Source organism: Nestor notabilis, unplaced genomic scaffold (genome assembly GCF_000696875.1).
Source record: "Nestor notabilis isolate BGI_N333 unplaced genomic scaffold, ASM69687v1 scaffold2985, whole genome shotgun sequence".
Lineage (NCBI taxonomy): Eukaryota > Metazoa > Chordata > Aves > Psittaciformes > Psittacidae > Nestor > Nestor notabilis.
In genome coordinates, this window is record NW_009928692.1 from 53445 (window position 1) to 74365 (window position 20921).

General features: G+C 36.6%; 1 protein-coding gene across 1 annotated transcript in view; it reads left to right on the plus strand.

The window, feature by feature from the left end:
* The window catches only part of LOC104405799 (laminin subunit alpha-2-like), a 93498-nt gene that overhangs the window by 52616 nt on the left and 19961 nt on the right, over positions 1 to 20921 (plus strand). The window contains exons 18-27 of the mRNA XM_010014625.1: positions 2591 to 2750; positions 6911 to 7035; positions 7901 to 8063; positions 10159 to 10303; positions 11588 to 11726; positions 12991 to 13002; positions 15254 to 15374; positions 17640 to 17803; positions 17843 to 17855; positions 19027 to 19175. Coding sequence (XP_010012927.1) covers positions 2591 to 2750; positions 6911 to 7035; positions 7901 to 8063; positions 10159 to 10303; positions 11588 to 11726; positions 12991 to 13002; positions 15254 to 15374; positions 17640 to 17803; positions 17843 to 17855; positions 19027 to 19175 — 1191 coding nt within the window. The remainder of the gene's footprint in view (positions 1 to 2590; positions 2751 to 6910; positions 7036 to 7900; positions 8064 to 10158; positions 10304 to 11587; positions 11727 to 12990; positions 13003 to 15253; positions 15375 to 17639; positions 17804 to 17842; positions 17856 to 19026; positions 19176 to 20921) is intronic.

Below are 20921 nucleotides of genomic sequence, written 5' to 3' on the forward strand. Positions count from 1 at the left end.
CTTGTATCAGCACTTTAGAACAATTACAGCTGCGCACATCTCAAGTACAGAGCAGTGTTTAGGAGAATTACATTGCAGACACATTAGTTGGATTTGTGGGATAAAGATGAAGAGCTTGGGACTGATTTTGCATTCTCAAGGCAGACTTCATAAATCACATATCCTACAGAAGAATCTTCAACTTTGAACATTTTAGTCCATTTGATAACTCTCCTCTGCCTTAATAAGCTGTTGGAGAGTTTAACTCATTTCATTCCCTCACCTTTTTTCTCCAGACTTCTGCTCAGTTCCAGCCACAGACTTTTACAGCAACCTGACAGAGCTGCCTCAGCAGCTGGAGCAGGGCATCCGCTTAGAATGGGGACACAGGATGAAATTCTGGTCTTGCTGAATCTTGCCATTGATTTCAGTGGTGACAGGCATTGACACACAATGATAATGATACAGCAGGTTTAAAGGTTGATAGCAGTTCTTAGTCAAGGATCCCAAAGGGCCTTAAAAAGAAGAGCTGTAGTGTCACAGAGGTTGTGAAATTCTCGAGGTCACTCAGCATACTGAATGAAATCTAAGTATAACAAAGTTGACTGTTGAGTAATGACCAAACATGTTCAGTTCAGTTAATGTTTGTACCAACGTTTCCAGTGTATTAAGACTAAAGGGATTATTACTGCGTCTGTTTTTCAGGGACATTTTTAATTTTCACAACCTTTTTATTTAAAGTGTACTAATACTTTGAATTTTATTGTAAGTGAAGAGGGTATCATGAAAATGTTTTTTGTTATGGTATTGAAGTAAAATTTGTATATTCCTATAGGAATTCCCTATACTTTGATGCTACAAAAATTTAACAAATGTCACTTACAGAGTTAATTACCTGCTTACAGGGGCAAATCTGATCGGCATCAAGAACTGCAATCAATCAAAGTATCAATTAGCAAAGGAAAATCTGGCATAACAGTATGTGACAAAATGATTTAAAGCAGGTTTGCAACATGCAAACGACGCCAATTTTGTGAAACAGTCAAATGGGTGACAGAATATTTTTAAGACTAGCTAGACCAATGAAACAATGTCACTTGACTTCAGCAGGCCTCAGTTAGGAGCAGGTCCTGATTACTTGTGATTTTAATCAAGTGTGATTTAATTATTACAATTGTTTTAATTGTTAATGACAGAGTTTAAGCAGCACCCTTCCTTTGAGGACAAAGGATGCTTGAATCACAAGTTCACAGTAAACACATTCGGCTCAACTCAGCAAGAATTCAGTCTTAAACCACTGTGGCAAATCTAAGCCATACTTTCCACTGAATATTTTCTGTGCTTTCGAGGGGTCAATGAGCAGAGGTTCCTGCATGGTATTTTGAAATCTAATGTTGACGACTTACAAAAGTACTGTGTAAATTTAAAAGTCTAATTGGGTAGTCAGCAGAATACTGCATGTAATCTAAAAAACAGGTAGTCACTCTTGATAGATATATACTCTTTGTTATGGAAAAAGAAGGTAAGGTTTATTTTAAATGGTGTACTTCTGCATTAAGTATCAAGCATATAAATAAGAAAGTTCCATTTAATATTGGTATCCATGCTGAGAGTTTCATTGCTGGTTATGGTTGCCAGATCAGGCATGATAAGTATTTCCAAATTAACATGGCAATGGTCATGGGAAATCCAGCATCATATTAAAAAAATTAGATAAAGCAGCAATTTCTAAAGTCATCCATAAATCCACAATATGTGATCTCCCTCTGCCTATCTCATCTCCCAGTCAGTCCTCTACCACATTATGGAACATACAAGATACTTAATAAGCTTTCTATAGAAAGCTGCTATCCATACTGCTGTAAGCTAAAGTAATATTAAGAGAAGAATTGCAAAACATTCAAAATTATTTGAGTTTCCTCTAAAATACCTTTCCATATACTTGCAAGGTTAGAAGGAATCATCTCTCTGCACATTCTGTTCCTTCTATTGTAAAACTATGTCTGCAAACTCTTTCCATGCCAATTACTATATTAATATAAACTAGGAGTAGAAAACAAACTGCTGCCATTAACAAATGGCAAATTCTGTTGTTGTTGTAACCATCAATACTTGGTATGATTTACAGTGGACAAAGAGGTAACATCCCTAAACACAACAGGGTTTGGGCCTGTTTGATAAGCAGCCAGAGAACTCCACTGCAGAAAATGCAAGCCCTGTGCATCACAGTAAAGGAAATTGAAGAATTATCACATGATCATTCATTTCAGTTCAAGTATAATTTAACAAACATTATGAAATTCAGAAATGTAACGTGGAACCTTGCCCACATCATTTGTTACATCAAGAAACAATTACTTAACACTAATTTCATCACAAAAATTTTAAAAATACACTTCTTTGTTTTCATCAGTGAAAGTTCCACTTCATCTTTGTAGTGAATTTTGTTCAAAAAGGACACTGAGGTGACAAGAAACCTAGTTCTGAGATCCTATCTTTAATCAAATCAGTAATAGATTCCTCTATTAGAAGATGCCATCTAAAATTAATGTTTCCTGTGTTTGGTTTAACTACTGACTGTATGCTTAAATTATTTGGTTAAAATCTCTAGGACTGGGAAAAATGGCACAATATCAGTGAGAGCTCTGGATGGTCCTAAAGCCAGCATTGTGCCAGCCACTTTCAGTGCTGTTTCTCCACCTGGATATACCATTCTGGATGTGGATGCTAATGCCATGCTGTTTGTTGGTGGTTTAACTGAAAAAATAAAGGTAATGTCTTGTCTGGTGCTAGTGTATTAACTGGCTGTTTACATGAACAATTTTTGTTGTTGCTTGCAGTAGAAACATTAAACTTTAGTACATTGGCATCGTTGTAGTAAGACTTTGGCAGCAAATAGTACACGTGCACTCTTCAAACACTATTGGGATTTGTCTACATCGGTAGGTGCACAGACCTTAAGTTTCTCTGTCCATGTTAACTTCTAATCAAGCCTGGTGGCTGACTGTATTGATTCAGCATTTAGACCAAACAACTAATTCCTAATTTCATTTTATGATCCAACTTTCTAGTTTTTAGAAAGTTCAGCTTTCTGGCTTGGGAATATGTGGATAGACATATTCCTTTCTTACAGAGAATAGCATGGAAGCACATTTTGAGAGAATCAAAGACAAAATCAGGGGATACAAGAAGAATAGAGAATGTAGATTCCATTTGCTTGAAATCAGTGTCTTGAAGACCAGCTTTAGCTTCAAAGATATCCATTTGTTTTGGAGCACTGTCAGGTAACTTCATTTTAGAACTTGATCACGGCTTCTCACACGCAGAAAAGCAATCCTGAGCAGACTTGCACAACTACCAGCTAACTTAAGTGAGATACCTGGCTTTGAAAAGCATTCACAGGAACAGGAAATTATTTTATGAGATTTTGGGCTAGGAAATTGCAAGTCAGTCCATATTAGTAGAACTCAGATCTACTCTTTGTTTTATCTGAAATAAATCCACAAAAAAACACTAACATTTTCAGATGCTGAAGATGCAGATGCAATGAATCTTGAGATTTCTTGTTGAACTTCAAGGGTGTAAATAACTGCCATGCATTTTCTTTTATGTAATTTGACATCATATGAGAAATAGGCAAAGAAGTGAATTGAAGAATTTCTTGGAGGATTACAGATTAGAAAAAAAACAGCCTTTCTGTCAACTTTTCTACGTTCTTAAAGCCTTAAACAGAGGTTCTGGTTTACTCTCTACCTTCCTGCTTTCTATCTAGAGGCAACTAAAGGTATTTGCTTTCTTCTGTTCACCCTGAACAAAGAACTTCAAAACATATTTCTAAAATAAATGAATCATCAGTTGCTAAAAGTGGATCTGTACCACAGAGATTAGTGGCACTTACAAGAACCAGAATGGCCTCATTGGCTTTCTACACTCTGTCCCTTTGATCCTCTTTTTCAAAGGGAATGGAAATAAAGCAGGGAGAGGTGTTTTATCTCCACCGAATTTACTTCTCAGCTTTTCAGCTTTTCTCATTCTTGGGTTTTTGCTAAATAGATAAATTTTAATTTCTATTGTTGTTTTCACCAGTATCAAATTTAATTGCATTGGCATTAGGTTCTGTTATTTACTTGCTGTAATAACTCACATAGTGGAATAAACACTCCACCCAGCTGAATCAGGACTATTCAATGCTTGCAGTGCTGTGTAGCTGCAATAACCAAAGGCCCAAATAAAATGAGTCCATAGAGGCCATAGGGCATGTGTGCGTCTGCCCACCTCACTAAAAATGCTTAACTGTCAGAGTCTGACTACAGGCTTGGGAAGACAGACTGGCTCAGGTAACAATCATAAGTTCCAGAATTTATGATTAAACAAGTAATCTTTTTTTTCTACGTTTAGAAAGGCAGCTGAGAAGCTGATTTATACAATATTTAAATTTTGTTGACTCATTTGAGACCCTAGAAAATGTGTGGTCTGCTGGGTTTTAGCTTGTTGTCTTTGGGTGATGCCTCAAAAAAGTCATGAGCCTTCAAACTCAAATGCCAGCCTAAACCCAAACCTTATTTTAATTTTATTTTATATTTGACTTTTGAATTATCAGAAGACAGCTGGGGCAAGTACTGAAACAGTAATACCATTTATAGGTACACAGCTGTAGAACATCAAACCTCCCAGACCAGAGCTTTCATCTGAATTCCTCTTTCAAAAAAAGCTATTGTGTTTACATTAAGAATCCAGAGAATCAAAGATGATAAAGAAATTCAGCAAGAACTGTTCTGTGCCACAGCATAAAGTAGTCTTGTGCCTAGTCCTAATTTCTGCAGCAAAGCTGTCATATTAGACTAATAAAATGCATGTTTTACTTGACGTCATCTCTAGGTTTAAGTGTTATAACTATTCTACTGTTAAGAGCTCTTAGTATTGCAGTTTAATGAAGAAAAAGTGAGACAAAGGTGCGAAGAGAGATCATATGTGCTCTGAGTAACCAGGCCCCAAAGCTGGTACCTACTGCTCCAATAAAAGATGGTACCACCCCTAACAAAAGTCATCTCACTTAAATTGCACTGTCAGAGGAAAAATTTTGAATAATATTTATTCAAGAAGCATTATTTTACAATGAAGCTTCATGAGGCGTATATTAAGGAAAAAGTTAGATATTTAGAATCTCTAGGATCTCTAGAGGGAAATGGTTCCAGGGCTCTTGATATTTCAGAGTAGACAAAAGGATCTGGAACTCAGTAATGTTTAGACCTGAATCCTTTCCTGAATGTTTTTCTTTTTTGCTTTAGATAGATATAGTGAGGCAGAGGTGGGTAGTGAGCACAATTCAGAATGTAAGACAGTTATAGGACTGAGTATGAGGTGCAGTGCTGAACTGGAACAGGAACTGTGGATGCTGTGGAAGTCTAATGCCAGAACAGCTGTTTTCAGCCTCAGCAGGACTTGTCTAGGTATTTTCTGGAGAATTCTCCAATTTTTCAGGAAAAGCTTCCTGAATTTTTTTTTTCTCCAGTTTAATAAAGGGCAGCCATAGGAAGTCAGTGTATTGTACGTTTGACGTGACTGGTATATTTGTAATTCAAAATTTTAAACACTATTGGATTTGCGTTGTCCATATGCAGTCTGCAAATTAAAAGATAAATGACAGCTTTACATGTTGGGGAACTTTTGTACATCATGTGGTACAATTGTCAGGCTCAGATAATTAAGACCTTATCTGAGACTTTTCTAAAAACATGGAGCTCTCTGGATATTTATCAAGGTCACTGATATTTTTTTAATCTTTGTCTCAGAATTCTGCTTTTTCATATTATTGGGGTTTGGAGTGGTTTAGATTTGTCCTCAGATTTTGTCCACATCCCTTTTTGCATGCATCTTTGCCGTGTATTCAAAATAAAGCTGATATTCAGTTTTTAAAAACATCTTTCATCTGACTTGAGTAGAAGACTATGGTACTTAGATGTCATGAATATCTCAGAAGTGACATTAAGTTCATACTTGTTGCTAATTAAAACCTTCCCAATTACCCTGGGAAATATCACTGGTGCATTAAGTCTTTTGAATCATACTTTTCCTTGAATATTTTCAAGTTGCACTTCTCCATGGTCTCTTGCAAGATCTTAATATTTGTAATTGCTGTATGGAAAACAGCAGGTGTTTGTCTATCTCAAATAGCTAAGTGTATAGATTTTTAATCAGCTCATATTGATGAAGTGAAATTTAAATGAAACTAGGTATTTTTAGAAGGATGATTTTGAGATGAGTACTCTGTGTACTGTCAAATATCACTACCTTGATGATGGTACCATGTTATGATCTAATGAGCACTACCCAATGTGCGTGACCCTAGCTTAATGAGTTTTGGTGGGGTATGAATTTTAATTGCTTTGCCATCTGCACTTTTTTCTGCATCCAAAGTTCAGCATGAACTTTCCGGGTGTAGCCAGTTAAGTTCAAAGTTAGTCTTTTAGCCTGGATTATCTGCTCAATTTCCAGGCTTTTAAGCATTAAGTGCAATAGAAACACTTTGCTTATTGTATTGTGGGCAAGAATCCTCATAGTCCTTTCTATGAAGTCTTAAACTGAAACCCAGATACACTTGAACAAATGGGAGTGGACAGCTCTCTGTATTGCCATGAAAGCTGATAGTGACATGGAAGCCAGGGCACCTCCTTGTTCTTCAGAAATCATTCTGCCTAGGCCTTTTCCAGAGTCCAAATATAAATGGGTTTTCCATTTTGATTGAGAGAAAGCTTAGCTCACGTTTTTGCTCACAGTTCCCATGTAGAAGGGCTTTTCAGATTAAACATTACTCTTGATATATAAAATAATAAGCATCATTTAGTATCTGTGATTTTCATACCAGTTATACTTTCAGACACAGTAGATCACTTCAAATTGAATGCTAGGAGGTCTGTGTTTTCTGTTACAGAAGTCAGATGCTGTAAGAGTCACCACCTTCACTGGCTGCATGGGTGAAACCTTTCTAGACAGCAAGCCCATAGGACTGTGGAATTTCAGGGATATTGAAGGTGACTGCAAAGGATGTGCCGTCAGGTAAGTGAAGCACTGACTGTTTCAAAAGCTTCAAAATCTGAGGGCCCTTATGTAGAAGCAGTACCTGATACTACAGCATAGTCCTGGAAATATTTACATAAAGAAGACAGGCTATGGGTCTCTCAGATCCTTGTTTATAGCTTTCACAGTGACCCACTACCTGAAAGCAGCACTGTTCTCTTGGATGCTCCTGGTTTTTAGTAAATTCGGCAGTATCAGTGTATGATACAGAGCTCCCGCTGCATTAGGTAAAATAATTATAGACCCAGTCATGGAAATTAAGAGTGGGCAACTTTTTGAACTAGCAGCCTAGTTTGACAGCCTGCTAAGGCTTAGCCCTTTGAAAGTGATGGAAATTCCAGTTGTGAATTGAAACAATTTTGGAAATACCCAAGGATTGCCATGACTACAACTGTAGGGCCTTAACACTTAGGTGGAAATTTAAGGAGTGTGATGGTGGATAGACGTATACATTTCAGTTGCAATCAAGTCCTAACGGAAGTGCCTAGACCTTTATGTCCATCTCTTCCTAAATCTGATTTTCTCATTTCTTAGTGATAGTGTAGATCTGCTTGCTTGGAGTGGGGGGTATGTGAGGGGGAGATTAAAAGGAAAAAAAAAAAAAAAAAGAAAAGAATACTGGATTTGAGATTTGTAGAAAACTGTGTCAAAATTTCCTTTTACATCAACCAATTGTTCCAGTATCAGAGTCCTGTTCTCCTGCAAAATCTTATCAAAAAACTTCACTATTAAATGTAGATATGGAAGGTGAGAGAACTGCATTCAAAATCCTTATATGTTGTGCCAAAATAAATGGGAAACATGTTCCTGGCCAATATTACACATGTTCCTGGCCCCTTTTTAGCCCACAGGTGGCAGATGGTGAAGGGACAGTCCAGTTTGATGGTGAAAGCTATGCCATGGTGAGCCGCCCAATCCGCTGGAACCCCAACATTTCCACAGTCATGTTCAAATTCAGGACCTTCTCATCAAATGCCCTGCTGATGTATCTTGCTACTGATGATTTGGTAAGAACAACCAGTTAACTTCCACACTCCTTACAGGTTTCATGCCCTCTTTGCAGTGGCTGAATTAAATGTATTATGAAGACAAATAGTAATTTAATGTAACATTGTCCTGGTATGATGTTGCCTGGTATGATGCTTCTCTGCTTTCCAATTGAAGACAAATGTTATAGTGTAGAAGTTGACCACCTAGTGTTTACTGACTAGGGAGCATTATGTTAGACTGACAGGAATTCCATCTTTTCTGAAATTATTAATTTTCATTCCTCCAAGATGTTTACCCATGCAAACATTGTCAGTTGTGGTTGTATGTTCATAGGTTAAAATACCATGGTGTGAGGGCAGAGCAAATACGGGAAGAGACAAGTCTTAGATAGAAATCCTCCTGATAGAAATAAAAAGTTTGTGGTTAACGCAGGAGATATTAAAAGAGAACTGAATGGTACAACAAACAGGATGCAATGGTGATGACATTTTCATAATGTCTACAAATGGCCCCTTTTACAGCTGAAATTAAGAATAGAAACATTAGTTACAAAGCTGTTCACGGTTTTATTCACATACACTATCAAATGTGTGTCAATAACAAGGAGAAGTTATTTATAAAGATATTTGGCCAGATCCTCACATGAATCAAGAATAACTCAGCTTCAGCATCTCTGATCCGTATTGATTTGCATACCTGACTGGGAACAGAGCCCTTTCCTTAGGCATTTGATATGGGCCAGAAATTAAGTACAGCAGTTCTCACTGATGTCTTGAAGACTTACTAAGCACTCAGTATTTTACAAAAACTGTATTTGTGCAAATCAGTCTTATTTCGGATTCCTATATTTTGGGAAAAATTATGAGAATTGCTGAAATTATCAAGGAGGAGGATGCTCCTCCTGACTGACTATAGTGAAATATAACATTTTATTTTTGATAATGAAGTACTTACATAGTTTTTCTAATTAACTTTTATAATTGACTATTGAAAGTATAATTAATGTAATTATTTTAGATGATTTTGTATAATTATTTGGTATAATTATTATTAATTTATGTCATTTTCTAGAACAAATTATTTACTTGAATTTCTGAAAAACACTGGGAGCTGGAAGGCAACTGGTCCCTGATAACTGTTTATCTCATAAGATATTGTCCCACTGTATAAAAACTTTTGAGAATGCTCTTTCTAGTGATGCATGGACACACATGCATAAAAATCCAGAACACTGAGTTTGTTAAATTTCACTTTTTTCTTCTTAACATAAATTTTTGTTCACGTACATGATATTATTATCACAGTTTCGCATAAGTATTCAGCACATGGTAAATTATTTTCATTCTTCCTAGATCTGAGCACAGGTGGAAGTAACCATGAGCAAAATCATAATTTTGACTTGAAATTTCTCTGGTGCATTCATGTTCTGGGTCAGAGTTCCACCATTACTTACTTAACGCCTTTCATGCTATCCAGTTTCCTGTCTATTTGTTTTGGTCTTTGTATCCTGTCTGTCCTTTTTCTGTAGATACTGCAACATATACCATTGCTCCAGTCAGCCATCTCCAGTCACTGTCATGACGTCAGTGGTTGATGAGAACAACAGTTCATAGCTCTGTTGTTCCATCAGTAAAGATTACTCTCTGTAAACCCTGGTAAAACAAGGCCATTTTACCATTTTTACTATTCTTGTTTTCTGCCTTGCAAGTTTAAATCTAGCTGAGGTTTGTAATAAATGCACTAGCTGTAGTGCAGATGTACTCAAAGGTGAGTATTAGATGCAGGTAATTGTAATGTGCATTTCTGTCTTCAATCTAAGAAAATAGAAGTACACACATCCCATCAAAACTCCAGTGAAGTTGTTGTTAGCAGAATTTCAACTAAATTAGCAATCCAAAGGAGAAGTAAAGGGGAAAAAAGAACTCCTTGGCATCAGATTTCTGTAAATTACAGTCCTGGACAGTAAATGCCTAAGTAGATTTTTTAAAAAAAAATGCTTGAAAATAGTTGTTTATTGTCACCCAAGAAAATAAAGTGTTTATTTAATGTCATATGCCTCTTATCAAACTGAGTAAGAATCATAACTGTGTATCTAATCTTTTTCATTAATAGAAGGATTTCATGAGTGTAGAACTCAGTGGTGGACGTATAAAAGTCAGCTACGATTTGGGTTCAGGTACAGCTTCTGTTACCAGCAACCAAAACCATAATGATGGCAAATGGAAATCTTTCACCCTGTCAAGAATTCAAAAGCAAGGTGAGTTCTGTGGTGTCAATACAGTGCCACATAACCGTAATTTATAAACGCCATTCATACATATCCTATGTTTATAAAAAAGATACCGGCATAGAAGTGAAAGGCAAATTAATCTACTTACAGTAAAGTACAATAGAAAAGTCTATCCTTCATTCAGTTCTCTGTCACTCTTGAAAAAGGTAGTTTGGGTTCAGATTTTGCACATCCCTTCCCTCTTTTAAGGCATTTATTAGTCAGTTGCTGCTACAAGAGACTGACCTGTGGGGAGAGCTTCTATCAGGGAAGACTCTTCTTCCCATCATCCCACTCCTCCTTCCTCTCCAAGGATTATACATTACCTCTTTTAGCCAGTCCTCCCTTTGAAATCTGGTTTCACTGACAGGTCTTTCATCTCCAAACTCACTCTATTCCATCTTTAAACCAGAAATCATGCTAGTCATTTTTTTAGTTAAAAGAAAGGTTCATTTCATTCTTTAGGTTGGTGGGGTGGGGTGGTGTAGTTTATCAGAAATCTCTTGCATTTAACTGTCTGAATTAAAAAAAGAAAAAAAAAAGAAAGAAAAAGAAAAGAAAAAAGTAAAGGAAAAAAAAGAGAGAAGGCAGAAAGGACCCCTTTCCTTGCATCCCTATGGTACAATATCCCTTTCTTCGTTGGGGGCAGCTCAGCATTTTTCACTGTGCCTTGTCTCTCTCATTTAACTTTGTATTCTGTATTAATGCATACATTAAAAATACACATGGAAGAAGGATTTAGATAGGATTGTTTCATGTAGTTCATCACTGACTCCAGGCTGAGATGAGACATGACAGCACCTGAGTGCTTTGGGTCGGAAAATGTTTTAGAGTGAATCATCACCAATCTCTAAGGCACATAATGACAATCCTTAACAAACTTTTGCACTAAAAAATCCCGCTCAAGTGACAACCTTTGGACTGAAATCACAAATTAAATGTAAAATAATCTTTTCTGTCTTGACTTTGTCCTGACATGTTAGCTGCAAATTACACTGACATAAAGAATATACCAAATTGAAACAGGTTTAGAGAATACATAAAAATAAAGCATACAGAATAGCTTTTCAGGTTGTTATGGAAACAGAGGGAAGTGCAGATCTCTTCCGCTGCCCATAATTGACAATTTGGAAATCCAGTGTCTTAACTGCAAAATACAACCCTCCTTGCCTCTCTCCTCCTTTACTTACCCTCCAAATATCTCTCTGTTGGTTTCTTAAGACATCATTGTTCTTGTCTGATATTTTGAAACTTATCTCAAATGTCTTCCAGCCAACATATCAATTGTCGACATAGACACCAATGAAGAAGAGACCATAGCAACAACTTCTACAGGCAGTCACTTTGGGCTTAACTTAAAAGGGCATGAGAAAATCTATTTTGGGGGGTTGCCAACCCTGAGAAATCTAAGGTAACGTGGCTCAAACCAAATGCTTTACTCTTGGTAAGGGGATGTACAAGCAGTGTAATCTTATTCTCTGTATTTATTTGTAAAGTCCACTTGCAGTAAGTGAATGTTGAGTTCCCAATTTACCCTATATTGCCACAGCAGACCAATGCTTGCTTTGCATATGTTGTGTACTTCAATGTATTTCACACAGCTCACATTACACAAATACAATGGAAATAGCAGTAATGGTGCAGTCGATCTTTCTGATGCTGTATTCCTAATATTTGTTTTTAAAATATTGCGTAATATCTAATATTAAATTAGTTGTAAATGTATTAATAATTTATAAAATTAATTATAAACTTCAGGAAGCTTTAATAAACTAAAGAAATGGGATTGCAGCTACTTGAATTTAGTGACTGTAACTTTAAATAGACCAAAAACCTTACTTAAGGTTTCAGCGAATAATAAGCAGCTTTGCAATGACAAGAACAAGAGAATTCTGTGTTACAATGAACAGATGAGAAACACAGAAACAAGCCCGTCAGTCTATGCCAACTTTAGCTACATGGTATAATGACAGCCTTGAACTGGTCAGTGCAGAAGGAACTGTTCTGATTAGTCCACAGGCAACTAAAAGAATGGACATACATACTTGTTAATTTATTAGGTTAATAGCTGACCTCAGATGTCAAATCACCCAGCAATAAAAAGATCTATTTTACCCATGAAATGTAACACTATATTATGTAATTGTAAAATCATACCATTTTGTGCATAACAAAATGTCTAGAGTAATTATCTTCCACTTCTTTTGTGGTTGCTTAGAAAATCAGTGTACCACAGATACTGGAACCTATGGTAACCCTTTTGCCCACAGTAATGATTCATCAGTCGTTGGGGCAAGATGAATGGTACAGTAAATTAGAATCAAAAATAGCAAAAGGGGGATTAGGGAAAAGCTAAGATACTGCAAACAATAGACACAGAGGTACCCGTGAACTTCTCGGTTCTGCCAAATTCTTTTACATGGTTTGCTTTTACTCATAACCAAATATAGTAACAAATTACAAAAGCTTTCTGATATATTACATTTTAAGGTAACTGTTTGCAGAGTAACTCTGAGTTATTATAGTCTGACGGTGTGTATGGTATCTCACCATCTATTACGTGTTATTTGTAGATGATGTATATCTGCTTCACTGTGAAATATTTAAACCTAATAAGTATCATTCACTACAATTAATATAAGTTTAATTTTCTTTTTCTTTCTTTCTCACCCTAGTATGAAAGCAAGGTAAAAATAATCAGATTACTTGCATGACTTGCATGTGTCTAGTAAGTGCAGCTTGAGAGCACAGGCAGCAACGCAGAAGCAGTGTGTGGGCAGTATTTATACCAGCTGTTATGCTAAGGCTGTTAATTCAGCAACTTGTTCCTGCTGCAACAAGAAAAGCTGCTCCCAAGTGCTTAACACTGCCATGTTACATGCTGTGCACACACCTTCACAAGCAACTTTTGTTTTCCTCGCACAGCTACTTACTTTAGCTGTGTTTGTTTATGACACTGGAGTGTGTCCTAAGCAAAACTGTGGCAAGCTGTATTGCCAAATTTGGTTCTGACCTCCAGGCTGCAAGAGCGATGCAGTCCCAAGTCAGGCAAGGAGCACTGCCCTCAGAGGCACTGAGTTACTGAGGACGGTAGGAAAGCGAAGTGCAGATTTTTGTGAAATTTGCCACTTTGAGTTTAAGAACAGGAGGATGAGGCGGGCATAGGGGAGTTCACTTATTTCTGATTATGTTTTCAGTTTGCAGCTATTTGTGTCCGTTACTTTTGCTTTGATATGCTCAGATATAAATTCAATTTCGCAATGTTTTGCAGCTTAATGCCTGGCTTCAATTGGAAAAATGCAGCTTCATGCAACCGCACTTTCCAATCCTGAGAAAGATTATTTCCTCCCAAGCTCCAGAAATCTTTCTTTGTGTTCCCTTGAAACTGATCCTAGTTTGGCCAAAAAAAGAGGCTAAGAATTAATGACAGTTGTGAATGAACTTGGACCTTATTTTGTATGATTTGAAAGGCAACAAGGGAAAAATGAAGTCTTAAGAAAGCATCAAGCAAGTGTTCAGTGTTTGCAAGGACCTAGAATTCATACAGGTTGGGAATTACAAGATTACAGCAACTGCTTGTAATGGGATAGCGTGAGGGCAGGGCAGAAAGAGGGTAGGAACTAAGTGGCAAAGAAAGGAGAGTGTGGGCACTACTGACAAGGGTGTAAGAAAACTGTTCAGCTGCTGGGAAGATGAGTCTGTAAAGGAACTGGAGAAGAGCTAGGAAATAAAAAAAATTAAAATGAAAGGTGACCCCAAGTACGTAATTGTAAGTAAAGCAGAATATGGATTATTTTAGTAAACTAGATGCTTACTTTAACTTATACACCATGCTTGCTAGGATGGCTGTAATGCAAAGAATGGCTGTCAGTACCACAACATGCAGCTGAATAATATCCATGCAAAATGGTTTTATTTTGTAATTAATATCTCCATGGTATGAATGGCAACTTTATTTTTTTTTTTTAAGTGACTTTATAAGGCTTTTTTTCTTGCAAGCCTGGCTCAGATGTTGCCAGCAGTTATGGTCTCACTCTGGTGTTCACAGGCCTGGGAAATCATACTTTTGCATTAAAACATGCCAACTCTGGTGTTACTTTCAGGGGGTTTCTCATTTCTTCTGTCAACTAGCTGATGAGCCAAATCACAGAACTCTGCAATTCTATTGCAGTATATTCCTGTCTTGAATGGATAGTTAGGTTCTGTAACAAACCCAGTTGTTTTGTTTTCTTTAACTGCCTGAAGAAGTCAAATGTATTGCTGTGTCATAAGAAAATATGCAGCAGTTTTCATAGGAAAAATACTAGTAATATAAAATACATAGAAAACAAATGCCAATCCACCTGAATGTAATGAATTCCTAAAACATTTTTTTAAAATCAAATTAATTTTTTTTTTTTGTCTTTGGCAAAGACTTCATCCAAAATGTTTGTATGCTGCTGAAGTTCCTATTTCATTAGGATATAGCATGCAAAAAGACGAATGAAACACCTGTCTTCCAGTTAAGGTCTCTCGTTGTTATGCTTTCCTAGTTTGCACCTTTTGCTTTGCCTAGCGAAAAATTACTTACTTATTTCATAACTCAGTGCATTTAAACACCAAAGGTGACAGCACTACTTCACACACACAAAAAAAAAAATAATTAAAAAAAAGGGGGGGGGGGGAATGGAAAAGAGAACTGTTGTCAGCTGGAGAGGAGATGAGAGGAATCGTCTGTTACACCTTTGAGTGATGCAAAGCAGAGTGCAATATGTACTGACAGGTGGTACAAGGCAGGATAAATTCATGTGAGTGAGTGTATGTGTGTATTAAAAAAAAATAAAAATCAAGCATCTGTGCATCTGAAAGTGCATGTGTGTGTGTGTGTGTGTGTGTCTGGCTGTGTTCTCCCTAAAATCTATTTTTACGAACACATTATACTTCTGAAATTTTTTTCAGGCCTGAAGTGAACTTACAGAAATATACAGGTTGTCTCAAAGAGATTGAAATTTCAAGGACACCATATAATATATTGAGTAGTCCTGATTTTGTTGGTCTAACCAAAGGATGCACATTAGAGGTTAGTCTGAATTCCTTGTATTTTGGTCTTACTGGGTATAAATGTTTTCTAGTTTCTGATTTTATGATATAACATTAATTGTAAAAGGCATATTCAGAAGCACACAGGGATCTAAGCTGAAAATCAAAACAGTTACATTAAACACGAGTAAGTCTGATCAGCAAGTAGCCCAGTTTTCTAGATCCCAACTTCTTGAACAGTATCCCTGGCCAGTTGTGATATCCCTATCCCTAAAGGGTAGGATTTTCTGAAATGCTTAGCAACCATCTAGCTTTGTTTCAGCTGCCTAACATGGGAATTACTGACATTAATGAGGATAGAATTAGGCACTGACACTATTGCAAAAACCTTTAAAACTGTTGATGCACGTAAGCCCCAAGGATTTAAATTTTTTTTTTGTTATTATAAAATAATTCACTACAGAAAATCTGAGGTAGTTTGTAAATCACAGTATATTTGGGTATAACTGAAACAAAGTCACCTTTAGGACAGGTCCTGTAGATCACTTACTGTTATGAGCTACCACTAATCTGGAAGGCACATTTCTTACTTATCACTAAGAATGTGCAAAATTGGTGTTGTTATTTCAACTTTAAATACAGCTCAAGTCTATTTATTTTCAATTGTTGCTGCTTCCAATTAGCATGCTTTCAATGCATATAAAATTCAAGGAATCTGACCCTAAGTTTGGGGGAGAGTATAATAATTTTTCCATGGAAGAGTCTTTGTCTATAAAAAAATACTTCCAGTGACATTTGTCTCCCAATAAATAGTTCATATTTCTTCCCTGGAAATGTAGTTTTGGAAGCAGATTATGATCTACAGTTTTATATCAGATGCCACTACAGTAAATCCAAATGAGTTGTTGTTAATCTGATGCTTTTTCAACATTTTTCTACAAAACATTAAAAATTTCCTTTGAGCAGTGACTGGTACTTGGCCGGGCCAAAATAAAGATGAAGACCCTCTTTTGCTGTGTTTATCACTTGTACCTCTGGCCTTCATCAGAGCAAAAAGCACACAACAGGACTCTCAGACAGGGTATTAGACTAGATGGATCTGTCCTGGGATGGCTATTTTTAAGTTAAGTTTAAAAGCTTGTGATAAAACTAAACTGTAAACAACCAGATTTCTCAAATGCTTTTACATCTTAGAAATTTGGTTTCAGAAAAAAGTTTCTATAGAAATTCGTATTTGTTTTCATTTATTGTAGATTCTTTCCTGAATAGGAATGGATGGTTGAGTTAATTTTCTTCTGTTGCTATGATTCTTAGCAAGTACTTTGTTTTTCAAGTTATTTTGTAACATTTGAACTGATTGGTTTAACCATTGTGTTGAGAATTAAATAAAATATTTTAATTGTACAAAACAGGGTCTGTAGGATAATTTAAAAAAAAAAAAAAAAGAGAAGTATAAGCAAAAGATAAAGACTGGATATACACTGAATTATATAAAAAAAGCCCCCAGATTTTAGAGAAGGGTGAACATCATCAGCAATAATTTTATCTGGCATAATCTGTTATCTCTAGACCTGAAAACAGTTCTACTGCAGTGAAAAAATGGTGAGTTTCTTTATTAAAAGTCACTGTTCCTATAGACTGGTCTTCCACATCTGGAAGAATACATGAATTGGCAGCAATTACAGAAAATCTTCAGGAGTATGCACTGATTTATTATTTGATGACATATTCTACTCTTTAAGTTGTGTTAATAGCTACCAATGTCCAAAAAATTGGGCCACGTGCAATGAGTGCTTCATTTATGAGCCTGAGTCATCAAAAAAGCAGTGCTGCTTAGTGAATCAATAATGATGAAGCAGTAATGACTGGTTAATTAAAAGTATTTTCTCGGCATGTTTAACAAATAATAGAATCTAGTTTATGTTTATAATGGCTTATATTATCTATTGTATTGATTTAAAAGCAAAATCCCACTGTATTAACTCAATGGAAAACATTCATATAAAAAAACCACGTGTGAGCAGTTATTTTTAATCCAAGAGGATATACCAAAATAAAACTGGAACTTTGCCTTCGGTAAGATGGGATTCCAGAAATACTCTAATGATGCCAGATGTAAACAGGTAAATTAGTTGTTTGCACAACACTTTGAGAAGTAAATTGCTTAGTGGCTATTATTACTTTCCATGTCTTCACACTGGTTATATTTACATAGTTTATTATTTTAGTTAAGAAACCTTTCTGCATATTCATACTCTTGCTTTTAATTCTACCAATGCACTTTCCTGTCCTCATCTTCTTACAGAACATTTATACAGTTAGCTTCCCCAAGCCAGGTTTTGTGGAACTGCAGCCTGTGTCCTTTGACGTGGGCACAGAAATCAACCTCTCCTTCAGCACCAAGAATGAGTCTGGGATAATGTTGTTTGGCACAAGTGGCACAGTTGTCCCTCCTAGGAGAAAGCGCAGGTACACTGGAAGGAAAGCTGCCTCCCTGAGGAAACGCAGACAAACAGGACAGGTATGAGGAACCTAGAAAAAGATAAGAAAACTCACAATTTTACTGAATTTTATATGTTTCAAGACACGGTCAGATGTTTACACTTAAGATTCAGTGCTTGGCAATAAAGTATTTCTAATGTTATCGTTTATCTGATGGAGAACCTGATAGAGGCTCGGAATTGGGGTTTTTTTGCATTGGAGTAACTGTTTCTCTTAAAGATTTACAGTAAAGAATCCATTGCTTGTTGCTAAACAACAATAGATTTGTTTTTCTATCATACAGATTCTTTCATGTAGGATTCTTTTTTTTAATCAAACCTAAATATGAGAGAATAATGTTCTTCACTCATTCTGAGGACTACTTTCGCACTGCCATTATCTCTCATTCCTGTTCATACAGACATAAGTAAGGATCATTCTGTTTCCCCTGAGACAAAAAAAAAAAAAAAAGAAAAGGAAAAAGAGGCAGTGCAAGATAAGCCCCTTGTTTACGATCACTTCTGTGGGATATAAGACTTGCGAGTGCCCTAACCTCTCCTTCTCTCCCATAAATACAAATCCACAGTGTAAAACCTTTCTGAAGAAGAGGATAGAGTCAGTCTGTTCAAAGGAAGTACCTACAGAGGTCAAGTAATTGCTGTCAGAAATTATTCAAATCTTGACTAGTTAAAAACCTCACAGACAAGTCATACTACACAGATGAACAGAATATTTTGATGCTTTCTTTGTTCAGAACTTCTGGGAAATAATATTTCATTATCCTCCTTCCTGCCCATTTTGGAAGAGAGCTCTCAGTGACCTGGAGGAGCACACTCCAGGTAGAGGACATTATAATTGCTCACCTGCCCGACATTAACTTCAGGGTAGGGGCTCTTTTATCATTTCCCAGCTCTTCAGGTCACAGAAATGAGCATGACACTCATTGCTATAGTAACTGGAGGTTAGATCCTGAAAGCCACTACAAAATTATATTGGTTGCTAGAGTAACTACTGGCATGATTTGCCAGCCATCCAAACACAGAAAGTCTGAATGTAGCAGCAGCAGCAGAACTGAAACTACAGTATCTCGTCTATGGCGAGCAAATTAAAAACCAGTGTAAGAGATAAAACATACACACTAATGTAAAACTAAGTGAAATAATTTCTTTCCAAATGTAACTTACCTTCTTATACCGACGTTTACATTGCAGGCCTACTATGCAGTGTTCCTGAACAGAGGTCGACTAGAAGTGCATATCTCCACTGGGATACGGGATCCCCACAGAATCACCATCAGACCAGAAGCTGGCGAGTTTCACGACGGCAGGGCACACTCCATCCGGATAGAACGATCTAGAGGGTAACAAATACCTAGAAGTGGTACAGACCAAACAGCACAGCTAATTCAACAAAGCGAGTGTACCAGTGTCTTTAGCAATCCATGTAAATGCTTCTGCTGAGACCAAGAGTTTAGTGTAATTCCAACCTTTTGAGAAGTTAAGTTTCTGACAGTGTTTATTACTCTGTAGAGCTGGGTTTACTTGCTTTCCTGGTCTATCAGCCTGTTTCCCCAGACACCTGCATTTGTCTGAATTGGTGTCTTTAACCTTCTGGTTCTTGGCAAATACATTTTATTAATCGAATGCGTGGATGCGAAATACTGCTGCGGTGCAGTAAATCACCTTTTCAAGACATGTAGAAAAAGACTGTTCTCTAAGTATATAAACAGCAACAGCACAGCAGACTGTAGCCTTTTTGAGATGCCATGTGCTGGTGTATATACATGGGGTTACAGTGGTGCCCAGATAAAGTGGATAAAACAACGAAGACACATTGTTTTACCCAATAAATGGCAGTCATTCTTATTGCTGGAAAACCACTGCAAACCTTCTCAGACCATGTTGTCTTAAACAGAATTTCACTTAAATTCCTTTGCCCTTTCTCAGACATTGTAAAAAAAAAAAAAAGATCTGATTACCATTCAGTAAGTGATTAGAAAGAGCTTTCTACTGTAGTGTGTAGGAGTCAGGCAGTCACTATTTATGGCCTGGAATACCCCTTGTTCCAAGTAGGGTTTGTTGTGGACATTTGGACATACAAATATGTATATACTGTACATACATTCAGTGGATTGGTGCACTATGCACAATGTTGTTCTGTTTTGTTAAAAAAAAAAACAACAAAAAACCAAAACCAAACAGAAAGATGATGTGACATCTAGCATATTACCAAATGCACTTATCCAAGCACACTGAACACTAGGCTTCACCCCTTTACCCTCACAACACTGTAGCCTTCTTGAGCAACAATTCCTGTCTGTCTAGTACCCATGTGCCCTTCTGTCCTCTCTCTGTAATTCACTTTGCTTTGTCCTTCATCGGTATAATTTTCTGACTGAATTTCTATTGTATTGATGAAAAATCTTAGAAATAGTGCCTTCAGACAATATCTCTTCCCAGCTTCAATGACCAGTTCAAGGTAAAACTGTAAATTCTTTGGGAGAAAAAATAATTTTGGAAATGGTAACTGCATTTTGTGAAATGTTTTGTGTCACTGTGACAGAACACAAATATACAGGTGATGATAATAAGAAGCTCTAAAACACAAAGTTCTTTTATGGAGTGCAATAGCAAGTACCTGTGAGAGTACATCAAGACACAACTACTGTACAATGCCATCCAGTGATGCTTGTTCAGATGAAAACTGTTTTCAAAGCAGCTCTGTTACAACAGCAGTCAGCTCTGCAGTTTCTGTAACATGAAATGGATGTGAAAAGATAAAAATTAAGATTAAACCCTGCTATGCTCATCATGAACTGAAGCTTTATTTTATTAAATATGAGAAACACCATTTGAAAGCTCTTCAGAGAGATAATTGTCCATATAATTATGAAGTGTTTGCTTTCTCTTCAAAGGTAATCATAGGATACTGTTGAAGACTAATGCACATCATTGTATGGTTCTGCTTGGAGCCAAAATGTTTACTATAGTAATGGCTAAAGATGAGATGAAATACTGTATGCTGATGAAAATATTGACAATCAGTAGCCATGGCTAACATGCAGCAGCACAAAGGATAACCTGAGTCTTGCAATGCAATTTCCCTA